This window comes from Panthera leo, chromosome B3, assembly GCF_018350215.1.
Source record: "Panthera leo isolate Ple1 chromosome B3, P.leo_Ple1_pat1.1, whole genome shotgun sequence".
Lineage (NCBI taxonomy): Eukaryota > Metazoa > Chordata > Mammalia > Carnivora > Felidae > Panthera > Panthera leo.
The window spans coordinates 120,731,665-120,756,201 of record NC_056684.1 but is presented as its reverse complement, the minus strand read 5'-3'; the positions used below and the strand labels follow the sequence as shown (position 1 = coordinate 120,756,201).

The 24,537-nt window shown below is 51.2% G+C and overlaps 1 protein-coding gene across 2 annotated transcripts in view; it reads right to left on the bottom strand.

The window, feature by feature from the left end:
- The window catches only part of ESRRB (estrogen related receptor beta), a 234,572-nt gene that overhangs the window by 8,594 nt on the left and 201,441 nt on the right, over window positions 1-24,537 (bottom strand). For both annotated transcript variants that reach the window (XM_042943870.1, XM_042943871.1), the window contains exons 4-6: window positions 9,972-10,082; window positions 9,322-9,483; window positions 412-681 (exon numbers count right to left, since the gene is read on the bottom strand). In XM_042943870.1, the coding sequence (XP_042799804.1) occupies window positions 412-681; window positions 9,322-9,483; window positions 9,972-10,082 (543 nt within the window). The remainder of the gene's footprint in view (window positions 1-411; window positions 682-9,321; window positions 9,484-9,971; window positions 10,083-24,537) is intronic.

The following is a 24,537-nucleotide window of genomic DNA, read 5'->3' as shown; positions in this document are numbered from 1 at the left end:
CCTTCCACTGACTGGTGGGGGAGGGACTCTGTATTGTTCCCCTTTTACTGATAAAGAATAGGAGGCACAGAGGGAAGCGACTTGCCCAAGTAGCAGAAGCAGGATTTGACTCTCAGCGACCATAGAGCCTCTGTCCTTAACTGGTGTGCTGGGCTAGATAGCAGAGGCTCAGTTCGTAGAACGCCCTGCAAATCAAGGGCTCAGGAAGCACCTATCGCGGGCCTTGGTCACCACCCTTTTCTTTTAGCTCCAGGCCAACCCCTTGCACAACCTTTGGTGACAAGAACCTCGGGCATCTTCACGCCACCCTGCCTCTCACGGTGGCCCCGCTCACGAGCTCCAGGGCTGTGCCCCCCGGGGCCCAAGAAGACCTCTGGAAGGTCCCACTGTGGGGCCCCTGCCCGCCCTTACCTGAGTTGGCCAGAGCCAGGGCCTTGAGTGTCACAAACTCCTCCTTCTCCACCTTGAGCTTCTTGTACCTGCGCACCAGCTGCAGGATGGCCCGGTAGAGCTCCAGCAGCCCCGCGAGGCGGGAGTGTTCCTCGTCCATGATGTAGTCCTCAGCATACACCAGCTTGTCCTCGTAGGGCAGCGAGCGGTACACGATGCCCAGGATGAGGATCTCCATCCAGGCGCTCTGCAGCAGGCTCATCTGGTCCCCGAGAGAGAGGTTCGAGAAGCCTGCGGGAACAGGGGGCAAGGAGGGCAGCAGCAGTCAGGAGGGCTGGCTGGAGGAGGTGGTCCCGGGCCCCGATCCTGCCCCTCCCTCCGTACCTACTGAACTCGTCCTTCCCTTGGCCAGTGAGTCAGACGGGGAATTCACGGAAAAGACTTATGTAATGAGAGCTCGGTCAATGTTGACAATTGTTATTATCACTCTTGTTGTTAGTTCTGTGCTATTTTCAAATGTCTGGAGAGGTTTTTTTTGGTTAATTAAATGTGTTTGTAATTGAAGGGGTTTTTAAATTCATAGGATCAAAAGGCGGCAGTACTGGGTCCCCTTCCCTCTGGGGACTTTCCAGATCCCTCTCTCTGCTCAACCAAGGGACATTTTGGCGTTTTAACGTTGCTGAGTCTCAGCTGTGTGTGCCGACCCAGGGGCCCAACTAGGAGAGAGGACTCAGCTGTTCCCAGCCAGTGACCCCCTAGTGACCACAGCCCGGGCTGCTAAGAGCTCAAGAGCCCCCAGGGTCAGGGGGCACTTTCTCACAGAGCAGCCTCTCCTCCAGGGGTCAGACCCCTGCTGTCCTGGCCATCACTCTCCACCTAACGATGACCCAAGCCGTCCCGCATTCCGAGAGCTTAGAATCATGGGAGTTTCCCCCTCCCTGCTAGTAAGGAGGCTGACCCCAGAGCAAAAGGAGGTCGGGATGGGGATGGCTCCTGATTTATGACATGGTCTTGTCCAATGTGTTCGGGAGATTGCCTGGGCCTGAACCCTGACTCCCCATTTCCTAGCTGCAGGCTGACCGTGTGAAAGTTGTAACTGCCCCAAACCTCAGCATCCCCTTCTGTGAAATGGGTATAACTGTTAACACCTGCTTCAGACTCTCCACGAGGTCTAAATAAGACAACGATTATGGGACATACAACATGTTCACTGAGCTCATACTATGGCTATTAATGATGAGATGAAAAGTCTTCATGTGCAAAATGAGAAGTGTCTGGAATTGCTTTATACATGTACTTAACTCAGGCATGGAACAATGAACATTGTTTCTTTTTTAAACTCTTGCCCATTGCAGGGCTCCAACTCACAAACTGTGAGATGATGACCTGACCAAAAACCAAGAAGCAGATGCTTAACCAACGGAGCCAGGCATCCCGGAACAATTAACATTTTGATCTGAGAGGAGGGTAGAGAAGAAGCAGCAGGAGGAGGAGGAGGAGAAGGAGGAGGAGGAGGAGGAGGAGGAGGAAGGAGAAGGGAGGGAGGGAAGAAGTTGATTTTTAAACTTCTCGGTCACTAAACACAAGGTGGTAACTTCGGCCAGAAATTCCAAGATTGGCTCCCACACAGATGCCGCCAGACTGACGGAAAGAAGGAAGAGTATCCATACAGCCATCTGTATGTACCATGCATCCTGGGCGGCCGGGTCTGAGTTTGCCCACGTGGGTCTCCGCTGCATTGGCCCCCTGGCACCTCACCCAGTGTGGGTGCGGCGCTGATGCGGGGGCTTCGAGGGTGAAGAGGTGGTTTTCAGACAGGCCCCCTCTGTTCCCTACACCGGCGGTGCCCGGCGAGCCTGACCGAGGGGTGATGCCTGTGGCTGTCGTTACTATTTTTGTTGTTATTAGCACACTACTGGAATGACTCTCTTCTTCCTTCTGGGCACAGCTGGAGGCCCGGGGTGGTCCTGAGCTTCTCGACAGGCCCATCGCTCTGGGTTTCCGTGGAGTCTGTCCCACCCCTCACCTGCCGTCCCCCGAGTCTAAAACCCACGGTCCCTCTCCATTTTCCAACCAGTGCGCGAATGTTCGACCTTAGGGGGCACTCCTGGGGCTCCTGGCTCACCACCTGGCTGCTGGCACCCATCAAAAGAGCTGAGCAATGACACTGATGGACGGGGCAGGCCTGGATTGACATACCTCCTTGGGGAGAGGGGTCAGGTGTATGCGTGCTGTCTGGATCCCAGCGTGAGAGGGGGTGTGTGGCAGCCTGTGGTGGCAGGGAGAGCCGGGAGGTAATAAAAGGCAGATAGAACGGACATCCAATTTCCCTTATCGGGCCTCTGAGCGGGAGAGGGCTTGGGCGACATTAATTAACAGATCCCAATCAGCCAGCTCATGAGGGTGTGTGCACGCAGGGACGTGGGGGCTGCACTGGAAGCAGACAGACCGGGAGGGAAGATGTAGGAGGTGGACGGGGCAAAATTAACAGACAATTGCAAAAAGGGAGGTGAGGTAAGAGCGAGACTTCTGGAAACGAAAGAGAAGGGACCCCTGTGACGCCCATCACGAAGGTACCATCACCAGAGGCACGTTAACAGCATCTTCGGTCTCTTCCTTCATCCAGCACCTCCTCACTGGGCACCTGCTAAATGCCAGGCCCTGTGGGCAGAACGGTGAGCTCCAACCAGAAGGGATCCCTGAGTGCAAGCGCTCACGGTCAGGAGGGAAAGGCATGCCCCGAGCACCGAGCTCTGCCGTGACCCTGAAATTGGGGCAGTGAGAAGAACAAGGGGGGTGGAGGGCTCTGAGAACTTGGCCCAAACAAGAACCTGCCGAAGGCTTTGCAGAAGGAGACTTGGGGCTGAACCCTGCAGGGTAGGAGGGGCTCTAAAGAGAGTGGCGAGGGCCCCACTGGCGAGCACACCCCAGGGTGCGGGAATGAGCTGCTGTCCCTCTCCCCACCCCCACTGCCAAGTGCCGGCTGGGACAAGGGAGATGAGCAGTGCATATTCCCAGCACAGAGCACAACAAATGCCATTGGACCCTGACTCCTAGGTGACAAGAAAATGGTCCCAAAGAACTCGCTGAGACCCTCTCAGTCCTTCAGCCACGAGTTTGAATTTCGGCACCTTTTCCCATCGTGCAGAAGCCAGAGACACAGGCCTACCCTCTGGGAGGAGGGGAGCAGGTGGTGGGAGAAAGAGGACAGCGCCTTTGAGAGTTTGGGCCACCATCTGAGGATAGACCTAGGCCTGTGTGCGGACCTCTCTGCAGTGGACTTGGCCCTCGGCCCCTGACCTCTCTCCTTCTCCTTGAGTGGCTCCGAAAGGAGCTGGAAGGGGCTTTGAAAATCCAAATGTACTCTCCAAAGTGCTGAATGGTATATAGAGGCTGCTTCTCTTTATGCAAGGTAGGGGGGGGAATATGTGGTATGTCCTAATATTTTAAAAAGTTCAAATACTTTCTAGTACTTCAAAAAAAGACACACTAGAAGGAAGAACGAAATATAAAAACAGCCCTAGGAGGAAGGAGGGGAGGCGACAGGGCTGGAGGGGAAGGCTCTGTGTGCACACTTCTACCTAGTTTTGGTCTTTGAACCTGTCCATATTTAAGATGTCCCAAAATAAAACTAAATCAAGCATAAAACAAAAGGCATGCTTCCTTCAACCTGGAAATTCCACTGCTAGGAATTTCTCCCAGAAAGAAAAGGATGCACAAATACACAGAGATAAATGTGAAAGGGTGTTTTGTTCCATCAGTCTGTAATGGCCTCAAGCAGGAAACAACCTAAATGTAACTAATGTGATTCGTGTAATTACTACATAAACAGAATTATTAGCTAAACGAATGGCACGTTAGAAGCCACCAGAAAGAATGAGGTAGAACTATTTTTGTGGGTGTGGAAAGACACCCATGAATGTAAGGAGGACTTAACTATTAAGGACACAGATGCCACGACCAGACCCTAGAATCCTAGCTCTGCTGACCACTGGCTGTGACGCTGGGTATGTCCACTCCTGTGTGCCTCAGTTTCCTCATCTGTAAAATGGGAATAATACTTCCCTAATGGGACTGCGTGGATTGAATGAGCTAACGGGCAGAGTACTCGGTACACTGCCTAGCACAAGGGAAGTGCTACCATGTTATAGAATTCAATGGAAAAAAAGCAAGACATAGAGCAGTTGTTCTAGAATGGTCTCACGGTGGGGAGAGAACATACACACACACGTACGCACACAGTGGCTGTACGTGCACAGGAAATTCCCAGAAGGATGTTTAAGAAAGATGAGGGATCTGGAACTCCTAATTTCCAGCCCTCTGTCCCTGCTGTCATCTTTGGTAAAAGCACATACTCTTTCTTTTATTTAAACCCAGACCAAGGGCTGAAGCACTCCTCCCTGTCCTTCGGCCAAGCACCCTCCACGTCTGCTTTTCTGTGCTGGGCTGGGTCTCCTCCTCCATCGAGCAATTAGCAATTCTGGAAGAGGGTGGCTTCTGGGAGAGGCTGGTGTGGCCCAGGCCCCCGGGCGAGAGCACTGCCCGCTGGAGGTCCTGCCCTGCCCCAGCTGGCTGTCCCTGCCCGCCTCCCCTCCTGGGGCCCTGCTGCCCACCCCCACAAAGTTGCTTTATCTGCACCAACTGATCTGATAACAGTCAGGATCTTCCCAAGCCCCCATCCCCCAGTGGTTTGACAGCATGAGCTCCTAGAATTTAAGGAAAAAAAAAAAAAAAAAGAGCACATAATTTGTGGCAAGTGGAGTTCATAATCTGTTAATTTATTATCGTTTCTGTCGACCTGGAGGGCCATTAGCAGAGGTAATAAAGGGAGATGTAATTATAGGATCTGAGGCCACTCCAGACACAGCTGCTGTCACTCGGCAGCCCATATTTCATCGGCCGCTGGCATTCTTCTCTCCCCAGCGAGAACCAGACGGTGGCTACCTGGGAGCAGGGCCTCTGAGGAGCCCTCCCTGAGGAGGCCTCTGGGGGGTCCCCCCCGCAGAGGTGTGCACGTGTCACCCTGGCCTGGGAGGGCTCCCCTGGCTGGCAGAGCCTCCAGGCCACCTGGGGTGACAGGACAATTCATCAAGCGATACCCACTGCCTCTTAAAGGCTGCTGCCCCTTGCTCGAACCTGTCGCTCCCGGGGAACGAGGGGTGGGCGCTCTAAAGACTCGGGCTTATCCTCTGGGCAGCCCAGGACTTGGAAAGTTCAACTCCAGGTAAAAGCCTGCATGTGTGCGGGGTAAGGCCACTGCAGACGGACTGAAACAAAGGAATGGCTGCTATTCTGAGTGAGCCGCAATCAGCCCGAGCTCCCTAGGGAGCTCACCCGTGTGAAAGTGTCCTGTGTGTTCAAACATGTGAGTGAAAGCTGGGGGGGGGGGGGGGGGGGGGGGGAGAGGGGGGCTGCTGAGAAATGAGTTTTGCGCTCAAACGATCCTTCCTCCTGGCCGAGCGGGTCACTCAGCGCCTGTGTACATATGTTAGCTTCTGGCCTGCAGCCTGAAAACTTGTGTTCGTGGCGCCCTGCTGCCCTTCTGGGCTTTTCCTCCATGGCCACTGCCCATCAGTCCTGAAGGCCTAGCTCAGCGTCTGCCCTCTGCCCCCGCAGCCCATGGCATCCCTCTGTCCCGTGGTTCTCCTTGCTGCCTCCTAAGTGTGCAGGAGATGGGAAACAGGGTAGAGGTAAAGGGAAACAGGCAGTGGGGTGGTAATACTGAAGCAAGTGTCATGGAGGTTCCTCATGGAGGTCTGGTCTATTTTTGTATGTTTAGAATTTCTCATGAGAAAGTATTTCGTTGGGGGCGCCTGGGTGGCTCAGCAGCTGAAGAGTCCGACTTCGGCTCAGGTCACGATCTCACGGTTTGTGAGTTCAAGCCCCATGTCGGGCTCTGTGCTGACAGCTCAGAGCCTGGAGCCTGCTTCCGATTCTGTGTCTCCCCCTCTCTCTGCCCCTCCCTGCCCTGCTCATGTTCTGTCTCTGTCTCTCTCTCTCAAAAATAAATAAACGTTAAAAAAAATTCTTTTTAAGGAAAAAGTATTGGGGTGCCTGGTGGCTCTGTCAGTTAAGCATCCGACTTCGGCTCAGGTCATGATCTCACTGTTCCGAGTTCGAGCCCCGCGTCGGGCTCTGTGCTGACAGCTCAGAGCCTGGAGCCTGTTTCGAATTCTGTGTCTCCCTCTCTGTCTCTGCCCCACCCCCCCCCCCCACTTGTGCTCCCTCTCTCTCTCTCTCACACACACACACACACACACACACACACACACAAACATTAAAAAAAAATTAAAAACAAGTATTTTACTAAAAACAAAATTATCCACCTTATTTATAAATGAGATCCTTGGGGCAGAAATTAATCTACTTCTTTGTATCAGCCACAACTCCTAGCAAGAGACCTTACTCAATAAATGCATGCAAAGGCAAGTATGAAGTGCCCTCTGTATGCCAGGCTATGGACAGATACTGAGAGGTTAGCTCGTACTGAGTCATGAGACGTGGTCTCCTGTGCTTAAGGAAAGTGGGCTGGGCTCTGCTTCAGAGTGCTAACCTGAGCGGTCTTAAGGAACCTTCTGCTGTCCAGGAACCAGGATGGACAGGAGCTGACGTCAGTCCCAGGGTGGGGCCCTGGATTGCATCTACCCTGCTAAGAAACCTGGTCTCTTTCTGGCTCTCTCTCTCTCTCTCTCTCTCTCTCTCTCTCTCTAAAGGCCAGTGAGCAGGTCTTCAGGGGAGTTTTCTGTCTAATCTGAGATGGGATTAAGTCGATTAGTTTAAACATATCAGGCACTTGATATGTCATCGCCCCTAATATGAGGTTTACATGCAGTGGCAGGAGACGCTATTAATTAATTTTACCTTAAACACTAGAAGGTCAGGCCCAAATAATTCAGCATGCAAATTTATGCAAAATAGGCAAATTAGTGTTTCAGACAGACAAATGAGCCCCTATGTTTATTTTATTTTTTAATCAAAAAGAATCCAGCTCTGGACAAGGGAAAAGGAAGATGTGAAAGGAAGCTTTTAATACTATTAGCAAAGACAATGACACAGTCATGGTCCCTGCCACTTATCAAGCACCCACTGTGTGCGGGGGCTGGGCTGACGGCCCTGTACCATCTATTACGATTCCTAATTCACAGGCAAGGACACCGAAGCTCAGAAAAATGAGATCTCTTCACAAGGCCAGTAAGGACAGAACTTGGATCAGGGCTCGGGTCTGTCTGGATCCAAAGCCTGGGCCCCTAACAGCCACTCTGCTCGGCCCACCTCCCTCTTGGTCGGGCACAGATGGGAGATGGCGCTGGAGGGAGGGGAGACAGGAGAGAGGAACGGGTGCAAGGGAGACAGCGCCTCCTGGTTCTACGCCTCCCCGTAGAGGTGGCAGGAGAAGGAAGCGGTGACCTGGGGGACCGCCAGGCGCCACCCCTGAGCCATCGCTGGGATGCGATGGAAGAGGAGCGTGTGATGGCGGGGAGGGCAGGATGTGAGGGGCAGGGGGAGCTGTACCGGCTTCGGCCCCGGGTCAGTGGAGCAATCCGGGCTGAGGTGTCTTACGCAGTGGCCTGACCCCACGTCTGTGCTGAATCAGCACAGGCCAGATTCAAAATTACTGAGTGTGTAATCCCAAGAGGCTGAGCTCCTTAGTAAGGGCGTCCAGCTCAGACCCCCGGGGAGGCCCTCCCCGAGTCGGAACGCCAGGGGCCATCTGCGCAAGGAATGCTACGCTTCCTGCCAGCTAAGTGATACCAGCATCAGCTCCCGGGCCCTCGTCCGCAGGAAGACTCCTTCATATAGGTTGTGCACACACGCGTGTCTTCTATAAAAACATTCTGACTCCCCCCAGTCAACTGCGGGCCTTGGCATCTAAAGTCTCAGACACCTTTGCTACACCACCGTGCATGCTACATTCATTTTTCAGGGCCGGCGACACACACAAAGAGGACCTACAGACAGGAAGATAAACTGCCCCATGTCACATCGCTAGTAAGAATCCGAGTCCGTGGTGGATGACTGCCAGAGGAAAACAGGATGTCCCCACCACACTATGAGACAAGCTGTAGAAACCTTACGAGGCATGAACGGCACAGGCTTTCGAAAGCTCCCCAACACGTGTGTAATGCAAAACACGTGGGTATCGGCGTCTACAAAAATAAAATTAAAAACCAGCTTCCACCGTCTGTCCAGACGGAGGATGCTGAAGGAAGGGTGTGGGCCACACGCAGCAAACAGCCGTATCCGGAGTCCATTATCACCTGAAACGTATTTATTACATGCACCTTCCACGCCACCTATTAAGAGATGGGCCTCCCGTAAGATCAGGCAAGTGGCAACAGTGAGCCGGCAGTGAACGTGAACATGGACCACACATCACACTCATCCTTGCATTTCATCCCCACGGCAAAGCCCACGAAGGAGGTACTGCTATTATTCCCTGTTCACAGAGGGGCCGGGTGACCCACCCAGGGTGACACAGCTAGTGAGCCGCAGACCCAGATATTGAATCCTTTGAATCCCAGACTTTGACTCCCCAGCCCATGTTCTTAACCATCCAGTCCACCGGCCGCTAAAGGAAGCAAGAGACTCAAATTCTCTGCTGCATTTTCCCAGCACATTTCCAATAAGGTCTACAAGAAAACCCTTTGGCCTTGAAGGACTCAGAGAACTTGCTCTTTGAATCTCACCTATTGTAAGAAGCAATCAGCAACCCTCGAGAGTGATCACTGATTCTGAAGAGCTCCCAGCAGTTCAGGAACGTTACTGGACCTCCCAACACCTGCTTACCTCCAATCCCACAAAGAGAAAAGGAGCCCAGAAGAAAACACAGCTCCTGGGTCCCGGGGCTCCCATGCATCAGAACCACGGTGGTGGGGACAGTGGCTGAGAGTCCCTGGCTATACCACCCCCGCCCAGTCCTACGGGACTCACCTGGGATGTGCTTGGCCCAGCCAATGATGACCACGAGCTCCCTGTCTGCCAGGTCACAGAGAGTGGTCAGGGCCTTGATGTCGCCCTCCGGCATGCCAGGGGGAGGCATGGCATAGAGCTTGTCCGGCTCGGCCACCAGCAGGTAGGAGACAATCTTGGTCACTGCCAACAACCAGAGGAGGAATGTGAACGTTGGGGGAGGAGGAGGGGCCGGGGTGGAGCCTGCAGTGGCTCGGAAAGAAAAGTTGGGTTCTGAGGAGTCTCTCCCTTCCCCCTCCCCTTCTCACTCCACAAACTTGCTGGCCGTGTTGATTTTGGCTATTAAAAAATAGCCCTCCAAGAGAAGTTGCTGGTGACTTCTCTTGAGAGGAACCTGCTTTGAGTGGCAGGTGAGGGCGACACGTTCCGGATGCTGGGGCCCATGCCTTCTTAGGATCATGCTTCCTTTGGAACCACATTCTGTAAATCCCACATGGAAATGCCTTCCGAATGAAGCCTGAAGCACCCGACACCCAGCCGGCCACCAATGCCACCTCCCCAGGATCCATACTGTCTCTAGCCAGCAGCGGGAAGGTGGCATCTCCCCATGGGGGCCAGATGTCCCAGGTAACCATGCTGGCAGAAGGAGCATGGACTGCCCTGACACTCACATGGCTTTTTAGCGGGTGGAGAAATCTGTAAGCTCAGGTATGGGCTGCTCTCAGAGTCCAGCCGTCGCTTGTATTTCTGGCGGCCTCCACGCACTCGGTCAAGGCGCACACCTGTTGGGGAAGAAAGGGGCAAAGTGTCAGGCTATTCAGCATCAGGGGTGTTAGCACTAACTCTGGAATCGCAACACTGGCTTCGGCCCCCACGACTAGATGGCTTTCCAGCTGCCCCATGGCCAGCTCAACCAGGGAGTCCTGCAATCCTAAAACAACTAACGGTAATGACCCATCCCAGCTGCCCCGGGCCCGGCCCTGCCTCTGGGTTCAGCATCCTCCTGACATCTATCCTGAGCAACCCACAGCTTGAGTCTTTCGTCTCCAAAGGGAAAGCACAACGTAAGCACTCCTCTAGACGTTAGGGAAGGAAGACTCGTTATTTTACATCTGCTGTGAATCCAGGGAGGGCTGAGGTGGCTTGCAAGACGGGAAAGGAACTCTCTGCCACTGGCAGGCACCTCCAAAGAACAAGAACAAGAATGTTCAGCCTTTTCACGTAAGCAGCATCTGAATGGGGGTTCATTACAAATGTCAATTTCTGGGTCCCACTTTCAGAGACCGTAGGATGGAGTTCTACGGTCTGTCTTCTAGACTAAAGGGAGTGTGAGGACTGGTCCGGGCAGTGGTAGTACCCTCAGTAGCAGGGGCGTGGGTAGCCGTGGACCAGACTCTCCTGGATGGGGACGCAGGTGGTCCTGGCCACACCTGGAAAATGAACGCCTCAAAGTCTCCCAGCAGCAGGTGCAAAAGCAGGTGTGGCCACTCCACACTGACATCCCTTCCCAGGATGAGGCCCGATCCTACAGAGATCTGCTATTTCCCTGGGTCGATACGGCCTCCCAGGAACCCACCCCACCCTCAGCAACTGCTGTCCAGACAGACATGTTCACACCATTTGACATCCCTCACCAGCCTGCAGGGTGGACAGGACCTCAAATAGGTTCCTCATCCAAAGGCACACAGCCACAGACTGGACACCAACCTATGTGGCCTGCCCTGAAAAACGGGTGGGATCCAACAAATTAGCTCCAAAGTATGAACTATTACAGGAAACAGAGCGGCTCCCTTAAGCTTACCATGAAACGGGCCTTGATTAAAACGCATAAAAAGTGAGAGAAAGTGGGGCGGCTGGGTGGCTCAGTTGGTTAAGCCTCCGACTTCGGCTTAGGTCATGATCTCACAGCTCGTGGGTTCGAGCCCTGCGTCCGACTCTGTGCTGACAGCTCAGAGCCTGGAGCCTGCTTCGGACTCTGTGTCTCCCTCTCTCTCTTCCCCTCCCCTGCTCACACTCTGTCTCTCTCTCTCAAAAATAAGTAAACATAAAAAAATTTTTTAAAATAAAAAATAAAAGTAAAAAAGTAAGAGACAGAGTCCTGAGAGGAAGAGAGCTCAGTGGCCACCTTAGCCTCTGAGGTGACAGGTCAAGTTCAACTTCCTGTTCCTTTCCCCAAGGGTCAACAGCATCACCCTCAGAGTCCTAGTAGTTGATCTTCAGGGCACTTTCCCGCTGCCACCTCCTCCTGCCTGTCCTCCTAGCTTGGCAGTGGCGGTAGCTCAGGCCCTTCCTGGGGAGAGGCCAGAAGGCAGCAATATGGGTGACCGAATGGAACGACGATTTAGATCCCATTCAGGCCAGGGGTGATTTGCTGGCTGTTTCTGAGGAGGTACAGCTACTACGGTTAAGTCCCTGGGGTGCGAGAGGAAGTTTCCGGGGCAATGAGAGCCATAGAAAGTGAAATCACTTTGTTTGCTGAATAAGAGGGACCAGCCTTTCAACTGCTAGTTGCCCTAAGGGAACTGGCGTGGGGAACTGGCATGGTACCGTGCCCACGTGCTCCCAGTCAAGGGCTCAGACCTCTTCCTCCTTCAGGGCAGAGGGCAGGGAGGATGTTGTGAGCCACCAAGACAGATGGCCCAGGGGGACTCTATGTGGGGCCAGTCACTGCTCTGCATTTTCATCAGCGGCGTCCTTTTCACCCCCCGGTCTGACATTCCTGTACTTGATGCTGAACATGGCTGCAGTAAACTTTTCTGGGGGGAGACGGTCTACCCAGCATCCCACCCCTGCTTCCCGCTTAAAGGTAATTCCCCTATTGTGGGTCATCTCGCAGCGGGGGGGGCCTGTGCCCACTCCAACTCTGGGTATCTAACTCGACCCTCTGGAGGCTGAAGCATGGGCTGGTGACTCAGGAACAGCTAACGGGAAGCTTTGATCAAATAGCACCAAAACGGAGGGGGAGAGCTGCTCACGGCTGCAGCGGTGGTCAGCAGCGGGGGTGTGGGCACCCTGGGCCACACTCTCCTGGCTACTGCATCTCTAGTGCCTAGGCTTTCTGGAGCTTCCCTTGGTCCTTGTCTGGCTTCTGAGTGTGGTCCTTGAGCCTCCTGAGAAGCTTCCAGTGAACTCCCCTGCTGCTTTGAGGGGCAGAGCGGATTGCAACTGACCACGCCTACAGTTGGGTTGCCTTGGACCAGACCCTGTGATAAGGAGAGTTTATCTGGAAGGTGAACCCAGGAAGAAAGCCAATCACGAGTGTGTTCCTGAGTAGGTGAGCAGGTTACTGCCGTTGCCAGCTGAGGCTCAGCCTCCCTGAAGACCCTGGGAGACAGGGCAGGACACTCCCCAGTTACCCTGCTGCAGATGAGGGCCTTGGGGCATCCAACTGCCCCTCCTGGCAGTCACCAGCCCTTCCCGGACCGGGGCTGGGCGGGCTGTGGGGCCCAAAGCAAGCCCTGGGCACAGCTGCGGTCACCAGGAGGCAGTTCAGTCAGCATGCATGTGACAGAGCGCGGAGTGAAGGCAGGTGGGACACCGGCCACTGCCCTCCTTCTCAAAGGGTGGTCCGGGCCAGGCATCATCCGGGAGCTTGTCTGAAATGCAAATATGTCAGGCTGCCCCTTAGGAACGGGAGTCAGCACTTCAACAAGGTGACTCGGAGGCACAACGGTGTTTGGAAAGGGCTGCAATACAGCATCCTACAGACCGGCAGCGGCCCGGACCTTGAAGGGGACAGAGGAGGCCCATCCGGTGCAGGAGCTAAACCCGCATGCTGGTGGGGCTCTGGCTCCCAAACGCCAACCCCTCCCTTCTGGCCCCCTCAGTGAGGGCAGAAGGAGCAGGCACACAAAGGCAGGAAGGATGGCTCCTCCTTTGAAGGTTTTGTGGGGAAAGTCCTGTTTTCCTGACACCCTCCAGTGATACAGCTACAAAGCAGCTCCCCCCCGCACCCCGCCTACAACACAGACACCGGACGTCGTGAGCCAAACCCTCCACCAGGCTCTGCTTTGTCTTAGAAAGCTGGTAAGACTAAAAGTGAGAATGCCCGACTTCATTCACACAGGATGAGGAGGGGGCCCATTTCCTGCGCACCTACTGTGTGCCGGGGTCTGACCAAGGTCCAGGATGAGCCCTTCCCCACTTCACTGACTTTCTCTCCTGAGGCCAGTCTCACAAGCTCTCCCCTACACCCACCCCGGGTGGTGTAGCAGGAGTGGGAACTGCTCAACAAAACCCTGAAAGAGGCATGGGTCCCTTAGCAAGGCAAGGAGATGAGCAGTTGCCACTTCTGTCACAACCTCCATCTAGAATGTTCTTTGTCCTGATATAGGGCCTGGCCTGTAGTGGCTGTTCAAGAAAGCCTTGATGCATATAGGAACGGCTGGGCCTCCTTCCCTTGGGGGCTGGGTGCTTCTTCCAGAGATCCAAGCTCCAACAGCACCTCTACAACCAGGGGCTGCTCCCCGTCCCATTACAGGGTCTGTCATGGTGCCCAATGCCCAATGGATGCTTAGAAAGCCAGAGCTGGGGGCGCCTGGGTGGCTCAGTTGGTTGAGCATCTGACTTCAGCTCAGGTCATGATCTCACAGTTCATGGGTTCAAGCCCCACATCAGGCTCTGCCCTAACAGCGTGGAGACTGCTTCAGATCTTTTGTCTCCCTCTCTCTGCCCCCCCCCAACCCCCTCAAAAATTAACATTAAAAAAAAAAAGCTGCAGCTTTTACTATCATCATCATCATCACCATTATTATTACCATTTTTCCCCAACAAGTATATATAATTGTCTGGTAAGTCACAGTAATAACAAACATGAGAACAGCCTAAATTGTGGAGGACTTTCTCTGTGTGTTGCCCTTTGTAATCTACAGCATATAAAGCAGGCACAATTATCCCCATTTTACAAATGAGAACAACCGAGGCTCGGGTGACTGAGTAATCTGCCCAGTAAAAGAGCCAGTACCTACGCTCTCTGCTACTCCAGGGTACAGCTCCCCTGGGCCCGGCGGGTGTAATCTCTCCTCTAAATTTTCTCCTTCAGATCTTCACAGCAGGATGGTCAATGGCTCCAATCAATACATGCATCAGTTATCAGCTTATTCTGTTTTCTTAAGAAAAGTAGACTGCTGGGTTCGATTATGCCTCAATTGATGTCTGGTATGAGCCAGGTTTGCATCCTGGCTTCTTGCCTGCTTTCCCAGATCTTCCCCCAGCCACAAGCCCATAAGGGCTCCACCCCATGGGATCCACTGGTCAAGGTCCCAGACCCGTCTCAACGGCCTTGGCCCAGTTGGCTCTCATAGCCTTGGTCTCGTCATCACCAGGTATGGGGAAGGAGGCAATGGTAATATCAACTCTGCTCACAGAATATGGCTCTTGTGACACCAGAATGACACAACAGCGGGGAAAGGCTTGGTAAGTTGGCAGTGGTTCAACAGGCCAAGGGAGGCCATCACTGCCACTGCCCCACACGGCAGCATTCACTGCACTCTGTGTGCCACCTTGCGCTTGTTTCCCTCTGTTCCTATCCATTTTCAGTTCAACGGGCTCCTAAGGGAAAGGGCCCAAGTCAGCTCCATTTTCACCCAGCCCGTGGTAGGCAGTCAAGTGTCTGAGTGAAATGATGCACCAGTTCAAATGAAGCCCTGCAGGCTTAGGAAACAAAAGACTCTCAGGGTCTTATCCTTTTCCCAGCTTTCATCTGTTCCCCCCAGCCTCTAGAAATTCACTCCCTTAGGACAGCCCATTCCTCATCAAAGTTTCCCCTTGTATTGAGCTAAATTCTGTCTCTAGGCCACTTTCTACCTACCTTCCATCCCATCCAATGAGACTACCCCCTTTCACAAGACAACCCCTTATGGACTTTAACATCCTTGGGCACCCTCCTTCTGTGGCCAAGCACTCCTTATTTTCTATATTCGTACAGTGTTTTCAGGCCAATCACCTCCCTGCCTTCTACGCATTTGTCTTTATTGATGTGGTCTGCTCTGAACTGAGAATGGTCAGCTTCTTCAACACAGAGACAGTGGACAGAGGTCTGAATTCCTCTGCCCTCTGTCTAAACAGACGCTGGTCAACTGTGTTTGTACGTATTATCTGCCAATGTGTTTTTATACTGTATCTAGAGTACACTGCTCACAATTTTAGTAAATGAGATAATGGCATGGACTGGGTTCTCATCCTGAGCGCTGCAGCAAGATGCTGTATCATGAATCCTTTAAAAACAAATCACCAGATTGTAACGGTTGGGTCTGGCAGACATTATTAGTTGTGTACCCAACTATCTTTTCATTCCCTTTCTTTCATGCTAACAGAACCTGGGTTTTGTTTATAGAAACATCCTACCCCTAGCACTACAGTCCTACCAATCCTGGTTCCTACTTTCCCAGTTTCTGTGGTAGCAAGTGCTGGTCATATGACCTGGTTCCAGCCAATGGGCTGTAAGGGGAAGTCCATGTTGGGGGCTTCCGGGAGTGGTTTTGCCTTTCTGGTACCAGAGACAGATATGTTTGGTGCAACTCTGTTGCCTTTCTCCTGCCCTGACCTGGAAGGTGAAGGTTAGAGCTGTGGCAGCCAAGTGAGGACATCAAAGAACACCAAAAAAAGACAGAAAGAGCCCGGGAAATGCCAGCAACTGCCGATCTCCAGAATCCCTGGTAGGTAGGGAAATCAATCTCCTTTATCGATGCTTAAGCTACTAGCAGTCAAGTTCTCCGTAACTTGCAGCAGAAAGCAATTTTAACTAATAAAACGGACAATTACTTTTTAAATTAGGATGCTTAAGTCTTACAAACACCAAATGGGGAAAAAAAAAAAGAGAGAGAAGGCAACTTGAACTTGAAGTAAGAGTTGGCTTATTGTTTGTGTTCTCAGAGTTTTAGCAAACTATCTAAAAAAGTAGGCTCAGGGAGTATATTAAAATACTAATTAACTTATAATCGCTGTCTGGGATTATTAGATTCCATCATCTTATTGATACTTTCCGAATTTAAAGCATTCATAACACTTACACGTGAGCTATTCCAGAGGTCTAAATACCGTAATGAATACACACCCTTTGCTGAACCACCGTTCAACACCGTTAATCCCTTAACACGTGCAGGCCAAAATTTAAGCATTCACAAATTTGCTAAGAATACAAAAAGATCAATAATCCCTGGAATCCTGTGCAGGATGTTCCTGTGTAGACTGAGTCCTGTAGTTGACCTCAGGACTAGACAGGGAGCCAACACGACAACACCCCTAAATCTTGTAGACAAGAAGGTAAGGAGAAGGTCACATCTACCGAGCAGCCGTTACTTGGCGCTGCCCTCTGCTCTGAGCATTTCACGTAGGGACTGCAACAACCCTAGAGGGAGATTCTATTAGCCCGTTTTACAGATGGAGAAATTGAGGCGAAGTGAGGGTGTGTAACTTGCCGAGACCACACAGGTAGGAATGCAGTCTGACTTTGACCTCTGAGAACAGCTACAATTCTCACCTTCCCGTTCAGGCAATTCCTGCCAGATCTTTTCAGGCTGGCACTGTTAAAGCCTCCCCACTGTTGCTAGTCCTGGGGTCCATCACCACTTCTGACTGGTTCCCACGATCGCACTCACCCCTCTGTAAATAGTGCCTTCATTAAATCCTCTTTGGTGGCCTGTGAGGGGACATCGGCTCCTGCCCAGCCCTGACCAAGACAATGGGGAGGTGAGATGTGCTCAGTCACGCTTGCAAGGAACAGGGGGAAAGGGAGTGTGAACGGGAGGAGGAGCCAAGTCCATGCTGAGATGCTTCATCACAAGGCCTGAAAGCAAAGACCCAGAACCTTCCTGGCTGCAGCTTGCCGGGCATGCCTGGTGACTCTGTTTGGAGGGAAGCAACTGTATGGGGGTGCACAGAGGTCTGTGCCTCTAAAGCAGAAGAAAGAAGCCCTTGCCTCAGGGTCAGACCTGGATGGAATCCCTGATTCTAACCCCCCCTAGTACCTGAATGACCTGGAACAAGTTTCTTCACCCTTCTGGGCCTCAGTTTCTACACCTGTACTAAAATAACAGTGTGGCACCTCATAGGATTGTCGTTCAGGATTGAATGAGTTAATACACGTACAGCACCGAAGGTGGTGCCTGGGCGGCTCGTCGGTTAAGTGACTGACTTTGGCTCAAGTCATGACCTCCCTGTTCATGAGTTTGAGCCCCGCCTCAGACTTGCTGCTGTCAGCACAGACACCCCTTCACGCCCTCTGTTCCCCTCTCTGTCTGCCCCTCCCCTGCTCATGCACTCTCTCCCGCTCTCTCAAAAGTAAATAAACATTAAAAAAAAATGTTTAACTAAAAAACTAAAAAAAAAAAAAGATAATAAAGCACTTAAAATATTGTAAATGGCACCTAGTAAGTGACCATTAAGTGTCAGTTAATATTGCTATTATTAAAAATACTTCGCCCTTGAAACTGTTCCCTATCGTGACTGTATCAATATCAACATCCTGGCTGTGATACCGCACCAGTTTTCCAAGCTGCTACCACTGGGAGAAACGGTATTACTTCTGACAACTACATGTGAATCTACAATTATCTCAAAAATAAAAAGATTAATTAAAAAAAATTTTTAGCTGCTTGCGGAGATACGAAATGGTGCTGCTGTTGTAGAGAACAGCTGGGCAGTTCCTCCAAAAGTTAAACTGAATTATCAGCCGTGTCTTACGATCCAGCAACTTCATTCCTAGGTATATCCCCAAAAGAACTGAAATCAGGAAACTCTAACAGGTTATTTGTATTTCAGTGCTCATGGCAGTAATACTCACAACAGCCAAAAGGTGGAAGCAACCCAACGATCTATCGACAGACGAATGGATAAGCAAAATGCGGGGTCAAACATATAAAGGAATATTACTCAGTCGTAATAAAAAGGAATGAACTCTCGACACCTGCTACAGGATGGAGGAAACCTGAATACATTACACTAAGTGAAGGAAGCCAGACACAAAACGAGAGATGTTGTAGGATTCCACTTATAAGAAATATCTAGAATAGACAGAGAGCCGACTGGAGGTTACCGGGGCCTGGGTGGGGGACGGGGTGGAGAGACTGGGGGTTACCGTTTAATGAGTACAGGGTTTTCTGATTGGGATGATGAAGAAGTCTGGGAAATGGAATCGCTGTGAATGTGCTTAGTGCCACTGAACTGTGTACTTAAAAATGGTCTTCAAAACGGCAATGCACTTTAATAAGCAGTGAACTGTATCTCAACTAAGTTATTAAAATTTTTTAAAATACTTCTCCCTTCTCAGGTGAGTAGAATTAAGTAACGTAAAATGCGTGAAAGTAACAAAGTGCTTGGTACACAGTAGGAGCTTCATAATTTCTTTCCTTTCTTCTGCCTATGGAAGGTGGTAGGGTCTGGCAGGAACTGACTGCCTTCTTGGAAAGAGAGAGAAACACACCCCCTTAGTTATAACATGAATCAGGTTCGTTAAACAAAACCCTTAAGGAACTTAAGGAACCCTTAAGGTTCAGAGAGGTTGAATAATGTGCCCAGGGGCACACAGCTCCACGCGTTCTCTCTTGAATATGCCCACAGGGTGGAGCGCTGCCTCTGTCCAACCCGGGACACAGGTTCTGCCTTGGCTGCAGCTGTACAGCTCCCAGCCCCCACCAGGCTCGTCACCAGGCTGGGATCCCTCCACCCGCCGTGTCCCATTACTTCCCAACTCAGGGCACAGGAAATATTAAAGAAGCCGCAGGGCCACTCTGGGGCCTAAAGTCCTTGCAAGGAGGGATGGCAGGCCCCCAGACCTCCTGATCCCATGCCCATCTGCTGACCTCTCCCACCCACCGCAGGTGCATCAGCGTCCAGAGGCAGCGGCTGCCACGTCCTGGATCAGATGTCCACTTGATGACTTGGTAAGATCAGCCTTCTGGCTTTTTTCTTAATGGAAGTAAAATAATTCCTGCTTCCCTCCACCTCCCTCCTTTCTTCTCATTTTCCCTCCCTAAGCTGGACAAGATCCCAGTCTTTCGGAAGTAAAAATAGCCACGTGTGCAGGGGGCACAGCAGCCGGGGACAGTTCAAGTTTCCTTCTTTTCTAGCCAGGCACTAAAAATAACCAGCTGAAGCTCTGAAAAGTGTGGCCCTCTGCACCTGGCCCAGAGCCTGGCCCAGGCAATGCCCCTGTCACATTTCTCCTCCCACAAGAAAGGCTCACACCAGGCTGAAGAGAGAAAGGCCCCCGAGCCCGTGTCCTCTGGCCTCCTCTGCAGAGGTGCTATCCATGTCTAAGGGCAGGATCTCTCCTGACATGGCCAAGTTTTTCATGGTCAGGACCCTTCCCCTCGCCTTACCCAGAAATCCCACCCTCCCAGCCCACCCCACCTCAACTCAGTGTCCCTGGTTTATGAATGATGTAAACAGGTGCACATTTGTGCAATGCTTCACAGTTGACAAAGCTATTTCCAAATCTCATTAACTCTGCATAACAATATTGAGGGGGGAGAATTATTATGTGGAATATTATTATGATTATTATTCCCATGTGAAAACTGAGGCTCAGAAAGGACAGGTAACTTGCTCAGGGTCACACAGCCAGGAAATTTTGGAGGGAGGATCTGAATCTTGACCTCCAAATCCTATCTCCTTTGCTTTGACCTTGAGGCCACCAGTCTGTGGGATCACTGGGATGCCCTGGAAAGCCCTGGAACAATACAGACTTTGACTAATTACTCCTTTGAGGTTCTGAGTCAGTAGGTCTGGCATGATGTCCAGGAATGGGTAATTTTTCAATGTTCCTCCAGTGGTTCTGATGACTTTCCAGGTCTGGGAGCACTACACTAAACCTGTTTTAGTCAATACTTGATCTGACCAATATTCTTCCTTGGGGACTTAAGGGTTGACTCTGCCTACAAGTTCTACAAAATGACAGCTGACTCATCTCTAACAGGGAAAACCACCCAGAAGGTGATGTGGGTATCCAGAAGCTGCAGGTCATGGGGGCATGCTGACGGTACCCCAGCAGAGCAGACGAGTACCCTAAGCACCCGTCTACATCCCTTGCACATGGGGGGCTTCCTTTAGCTACCTGTCCTGCGGGGAGTTCTGGGTGATGGGTGAGCTCACCTTGCTGCCTAGGACGGGATGGCTATTTGGGGCTGCCTCTTACCCTGGTGCCAGATCACAATGGTGACAGCCTCACGCCTGACTCACTAAAAGTCAAGAGAGCCTCGTGAGTGGGTAAACCCACGCGCTACCTAATATTCTGGGATTTGTGCCAACGGTCCCTGGTGGGTACCATGGCACTGAGTGAGGAGCCCCGGCCTCCTGTCTATTAAAGTATTCATCTCCTGCTGCTCTCTCCCCTGGACCCTTCTCACTCGGGCCATCATGGGCCCAAGGACATTTCAGCAAGCCTGGGTTGGTCCTGCATTCCGAGCCACCAAAAAGTCTCCAACACCGTACATGTGACAGGGCCAGGCTATTTAGACCCAGTCTCTCTCTCTTTCCTTTCCCTTTCTTTTTCCCTTTGAGGAAAAGCTACAGGCTCTGCTACTGGCCAAACCATCAATTTTGAGTTGGGATGGGCTTCTTACAAGGAATTCGCACACAACCAAGGAGACTAAATACCACCCAGCTCTGTTATTTACTAGCTGCGTGGCCTCGGACAAATTAAACTCAGTTGCACCGTATCAGGCATGGCAAATAGCTGTTGGCTGTGCCGCTGCCTTCCGTTTCCTAGTCTGTGGCAGACATTGCTAATAGGTCACAGCCCTCTTGCCTACTGATCCCAACTGTGCCTAAGCCTTTGGATGACATATCTAGGTGGCCACTCCCCCCGCCACAGCTGTCAGTCTAATGGTAAAGGCAATTTACCATCCGGGAGACTGAATTGTTTCTCAGGTTCTTTCTACCTCTAAAACTCTGATTCTGTAATAACAGGTCTTAATCTGACTCCGGGAACCTCTGAGGTGGGCTTCAGGGGTCCTGCGAAGCTCCTAAAATTGTCTGCAAAATTTTATGTGCAAGTACTTGTGTATGTTTTATGGTAGAATTCCCACCGGATTTTCAGAAGAATTCATGAGCCCCTAAGTCAATAACCATTGGGTTAGAGGCTGTCACAGTAAACATCATGCAAACGAATGACTAAATAAGATAATTTCAGATCGGGAGAAGTTCGGTGAGGAAGTAAACAAAGGCGTATGATAGAAACGAAGTGGGAAGAGAGGTCTTTCTGAGATGACATTTCAGTTAGATCTGCAAATATGAGGGGACAGCGTTCCAGGCAGGAGGAACAGTTCAGAGCTCCTAGGATAAGCAAGAGCCCATCATGCTTGAGGATCGAAAGTTAGCCAGTGAGGCTAGAGTAGAGTGGGCAGGAGTGAGGGGGCAGGAAAGGAAGGGGACCAGATGACACTGAAAAGGTAGGGAGGGGCTAGACCACGCAGGAAGGATCTTGAAGATCAGACTACAGTGCTTAGACTTTATTCTAAGTACAATGGAAAGTCTTTGAATGACGTGAAGCAAAGTGACAGAATCATATTAGTGCTTTAAAAAGATCACTCTGGCTGCTATGGGGATTGGATTCAATACGAAGTGGAATCGGAAGTCCAGTTAGGAAAGTGTTGCGATGGTCCAGGAAGAAGATGGCACTTCCCTGGATCAGGGTCATGGCCATGGAGATGAAGAAAAGGGGGAGGATCTCAAATACAGTTTGGACACTGACTCCAAAGGAGTCCAGGATGACTTCTAGGTTTTGCTTGAGCAAGGAGTAAATAGGGGTGCCGTTCCTGAGATGGGGAAGACTAGGGTTTTGGGGGAGGGGCGGGGCACAGCTAGATGTACCCTCTGGGTGTGTAGAGTCTGAGATGCCTCATAAGCACGCAAGTGGGCAGGCCAGCAGGGCAGTTAGGCACTAGCATCGGAATGCACGGCAGGAGGTGGAACTGGAGGTCTAAGACCGAGAGTCATCTGTATCAAGTCTTGGACCTAGAAGGGATCGCCTGCAGGGTGCAGGTGAAGAAGACCTTGGTTCCAAGTCCCAAATAACACCAACATGTAAAGAGCAGGAAAGAGAAGCATTTGCAAAGAAGACTAGATAAACAGCACAGTGAGAGAGGTAAGGAGAAAACCAGGCAAACAGGAGGGCAGAGAAGCCAAGAGAAAAGGGCACAAAGGCTGGCCACGTGTTTGGAATATCACCGAGAAGCTGAGTCAGGGAAGACGGGAGTACCAGGTTCGGCTACCCAGGGGGTATGGGGGCAGGCTCAGGGCTGTGGTCAGGGGTGCGGTGTGACCAGGGCAGACTGAGGGTAAAAAGCTCATCATACTCAAAAATTGATTCCAGGGGCGCCTGGGTGGCTCAGTCGGTTAAGGGTCTGACTTCTGCCCAGATCATGATCTCATGCTATGTGGGTTCGAGCCCCACATCAGGCTCTGTGCTGACAGCTCAGAGCTTGGAGCCTGCTTTGGGTTCTGGGTCTCTCTCTCTCTATCTCTCTCTCAAAAATGAATAAATATTAAAAAGAAAATTTTAAAAAAATTGGTTCCAGCAGGGTCTGAGATCTAACAGGTAAGGCAGATGAGGAAAGCATCTTTAAGAAAGCAGGCCAGGAAAATAACTTTCTGAATAACGTAAAAGTGCAAACCACAAAGGAAAAAACAGATAAATTCAATTTATTAAAATTACTAACTTCTGGGGGCGCCTGGGTGGCTCAGTCGGTTAAGCGGCCGACTTCGGCTCAGGTCACGATCTCGCGGTCCATGAGTTCGAGCCCCGCGTCGGGCTCTGTGCTGACAGCTCAGAGCCTGGAGCCTGTTTCAGATTCTGTGTCTCCCTCTCTCTGACCCTCCCCCGTTCATGCTCTGTCTCTCTCTGTCTCAAAAATAAATAAACGTTAAAAAAAAAAATTAAAAAAAAAATTACTAACTTCTGATCATCAAAAGACTCCATCAAGAGAAGGAAGCCACAAATGGGGAGCTTTCTACAACACCAACAACTGAAAAGTGACTAATAAAATGACCAGAACATATACAGGTTTCTACAACCAATAAGAAAAAAATAAAGTAGAAAAACAGGGAAAAGACTCAGACAAGCATCTCACAGGAAAGGAATCCCAAGTGGCTAGACCACATATGGAATATGCTTATCTGACAGCGAAGAGAATACATACCAAAGCGATAAGAAAACACTAGTTTACACACACTAAATAAGTGTTGGCAAGGATGGGGCAGCTGGGTGGCTCAGCTGGTTGAGCATCCTGCTCTTGATTTTGGCTCAGGTCATGATCTCCACGGTTCGTGAGATTGAGCCTCGCCTCAGGCTCTGTGTTGAAAGCACAGAACCTGCTTGGGATTCTCTCTCTCCTCTCTCTGCCCCTCACCCTGCTCTCTCTCTCTCTCTCTCTCTCAAAAATATAAAAAAAAAAAAAAAGTGTTGGTGAGGATATGGGACAACCAGAACATCCGAACACCAGTAGTGAGTCAGTACAACGAAATAAAAAACAACCTCCTATCATCTCATAAAGCTGAAGACGCACATACCTGTGGCCCTTCTACCACCGGCCTGAAACCCCTTATGCATGTGCACTGGGACTCAAGGCAGCACTGTTCCCTCAGCACTAGAAAGGAAAACAGACTCTCCCAAACTCATCCAGTGATACTCTAGTTCAGGAGTTTGCAAACTAAGGGCTGTGGGCTAAACCCAGTCCTTTGTCTGTTCATCAGAACACAGCCCTGTTCCTACATTTCTATATTGTCTGTGGCTGCTTTCCTACAGTGGTGTGAGTTACACAGCTGCAACAGAGCCGTTCGGCTCCCAGAGCCTAAAATATTTATTTTCTGGTGGACTCCTGCTATAAAGAAATGGAAATGAATGGATTACAGCACCGTGCAACAAGAGCATTCACCTCAGAAAAATAATTTTTTTAAGTAGGTTCCATGCCCAACATGGAGCCCAACACGGGGCCTGAACCCACGACCCTGAGATCAGGACCTGAGCTGAGATCAAGTGTCGGATGCTTAACCAACTGAGCCACTCAGATGCCCCTCATTTCAGCAATAAATATACACAGTATAATTTCATTTAAAACAACAACCCCCCCCCCCCACCAAGATATTCACAGAGATATAAACACATGATAAAACTATTAGGGGCACCTGGGTGGCTCGGTTAAGCGTCCAGCTCTTGACTTCAGCTCAGGTCATGCTCTGCCCCACGTCTGGCTCAGCGCTGACATCGCAGAGCCTGCTTGGGATTCGCTCTTCCTCTCC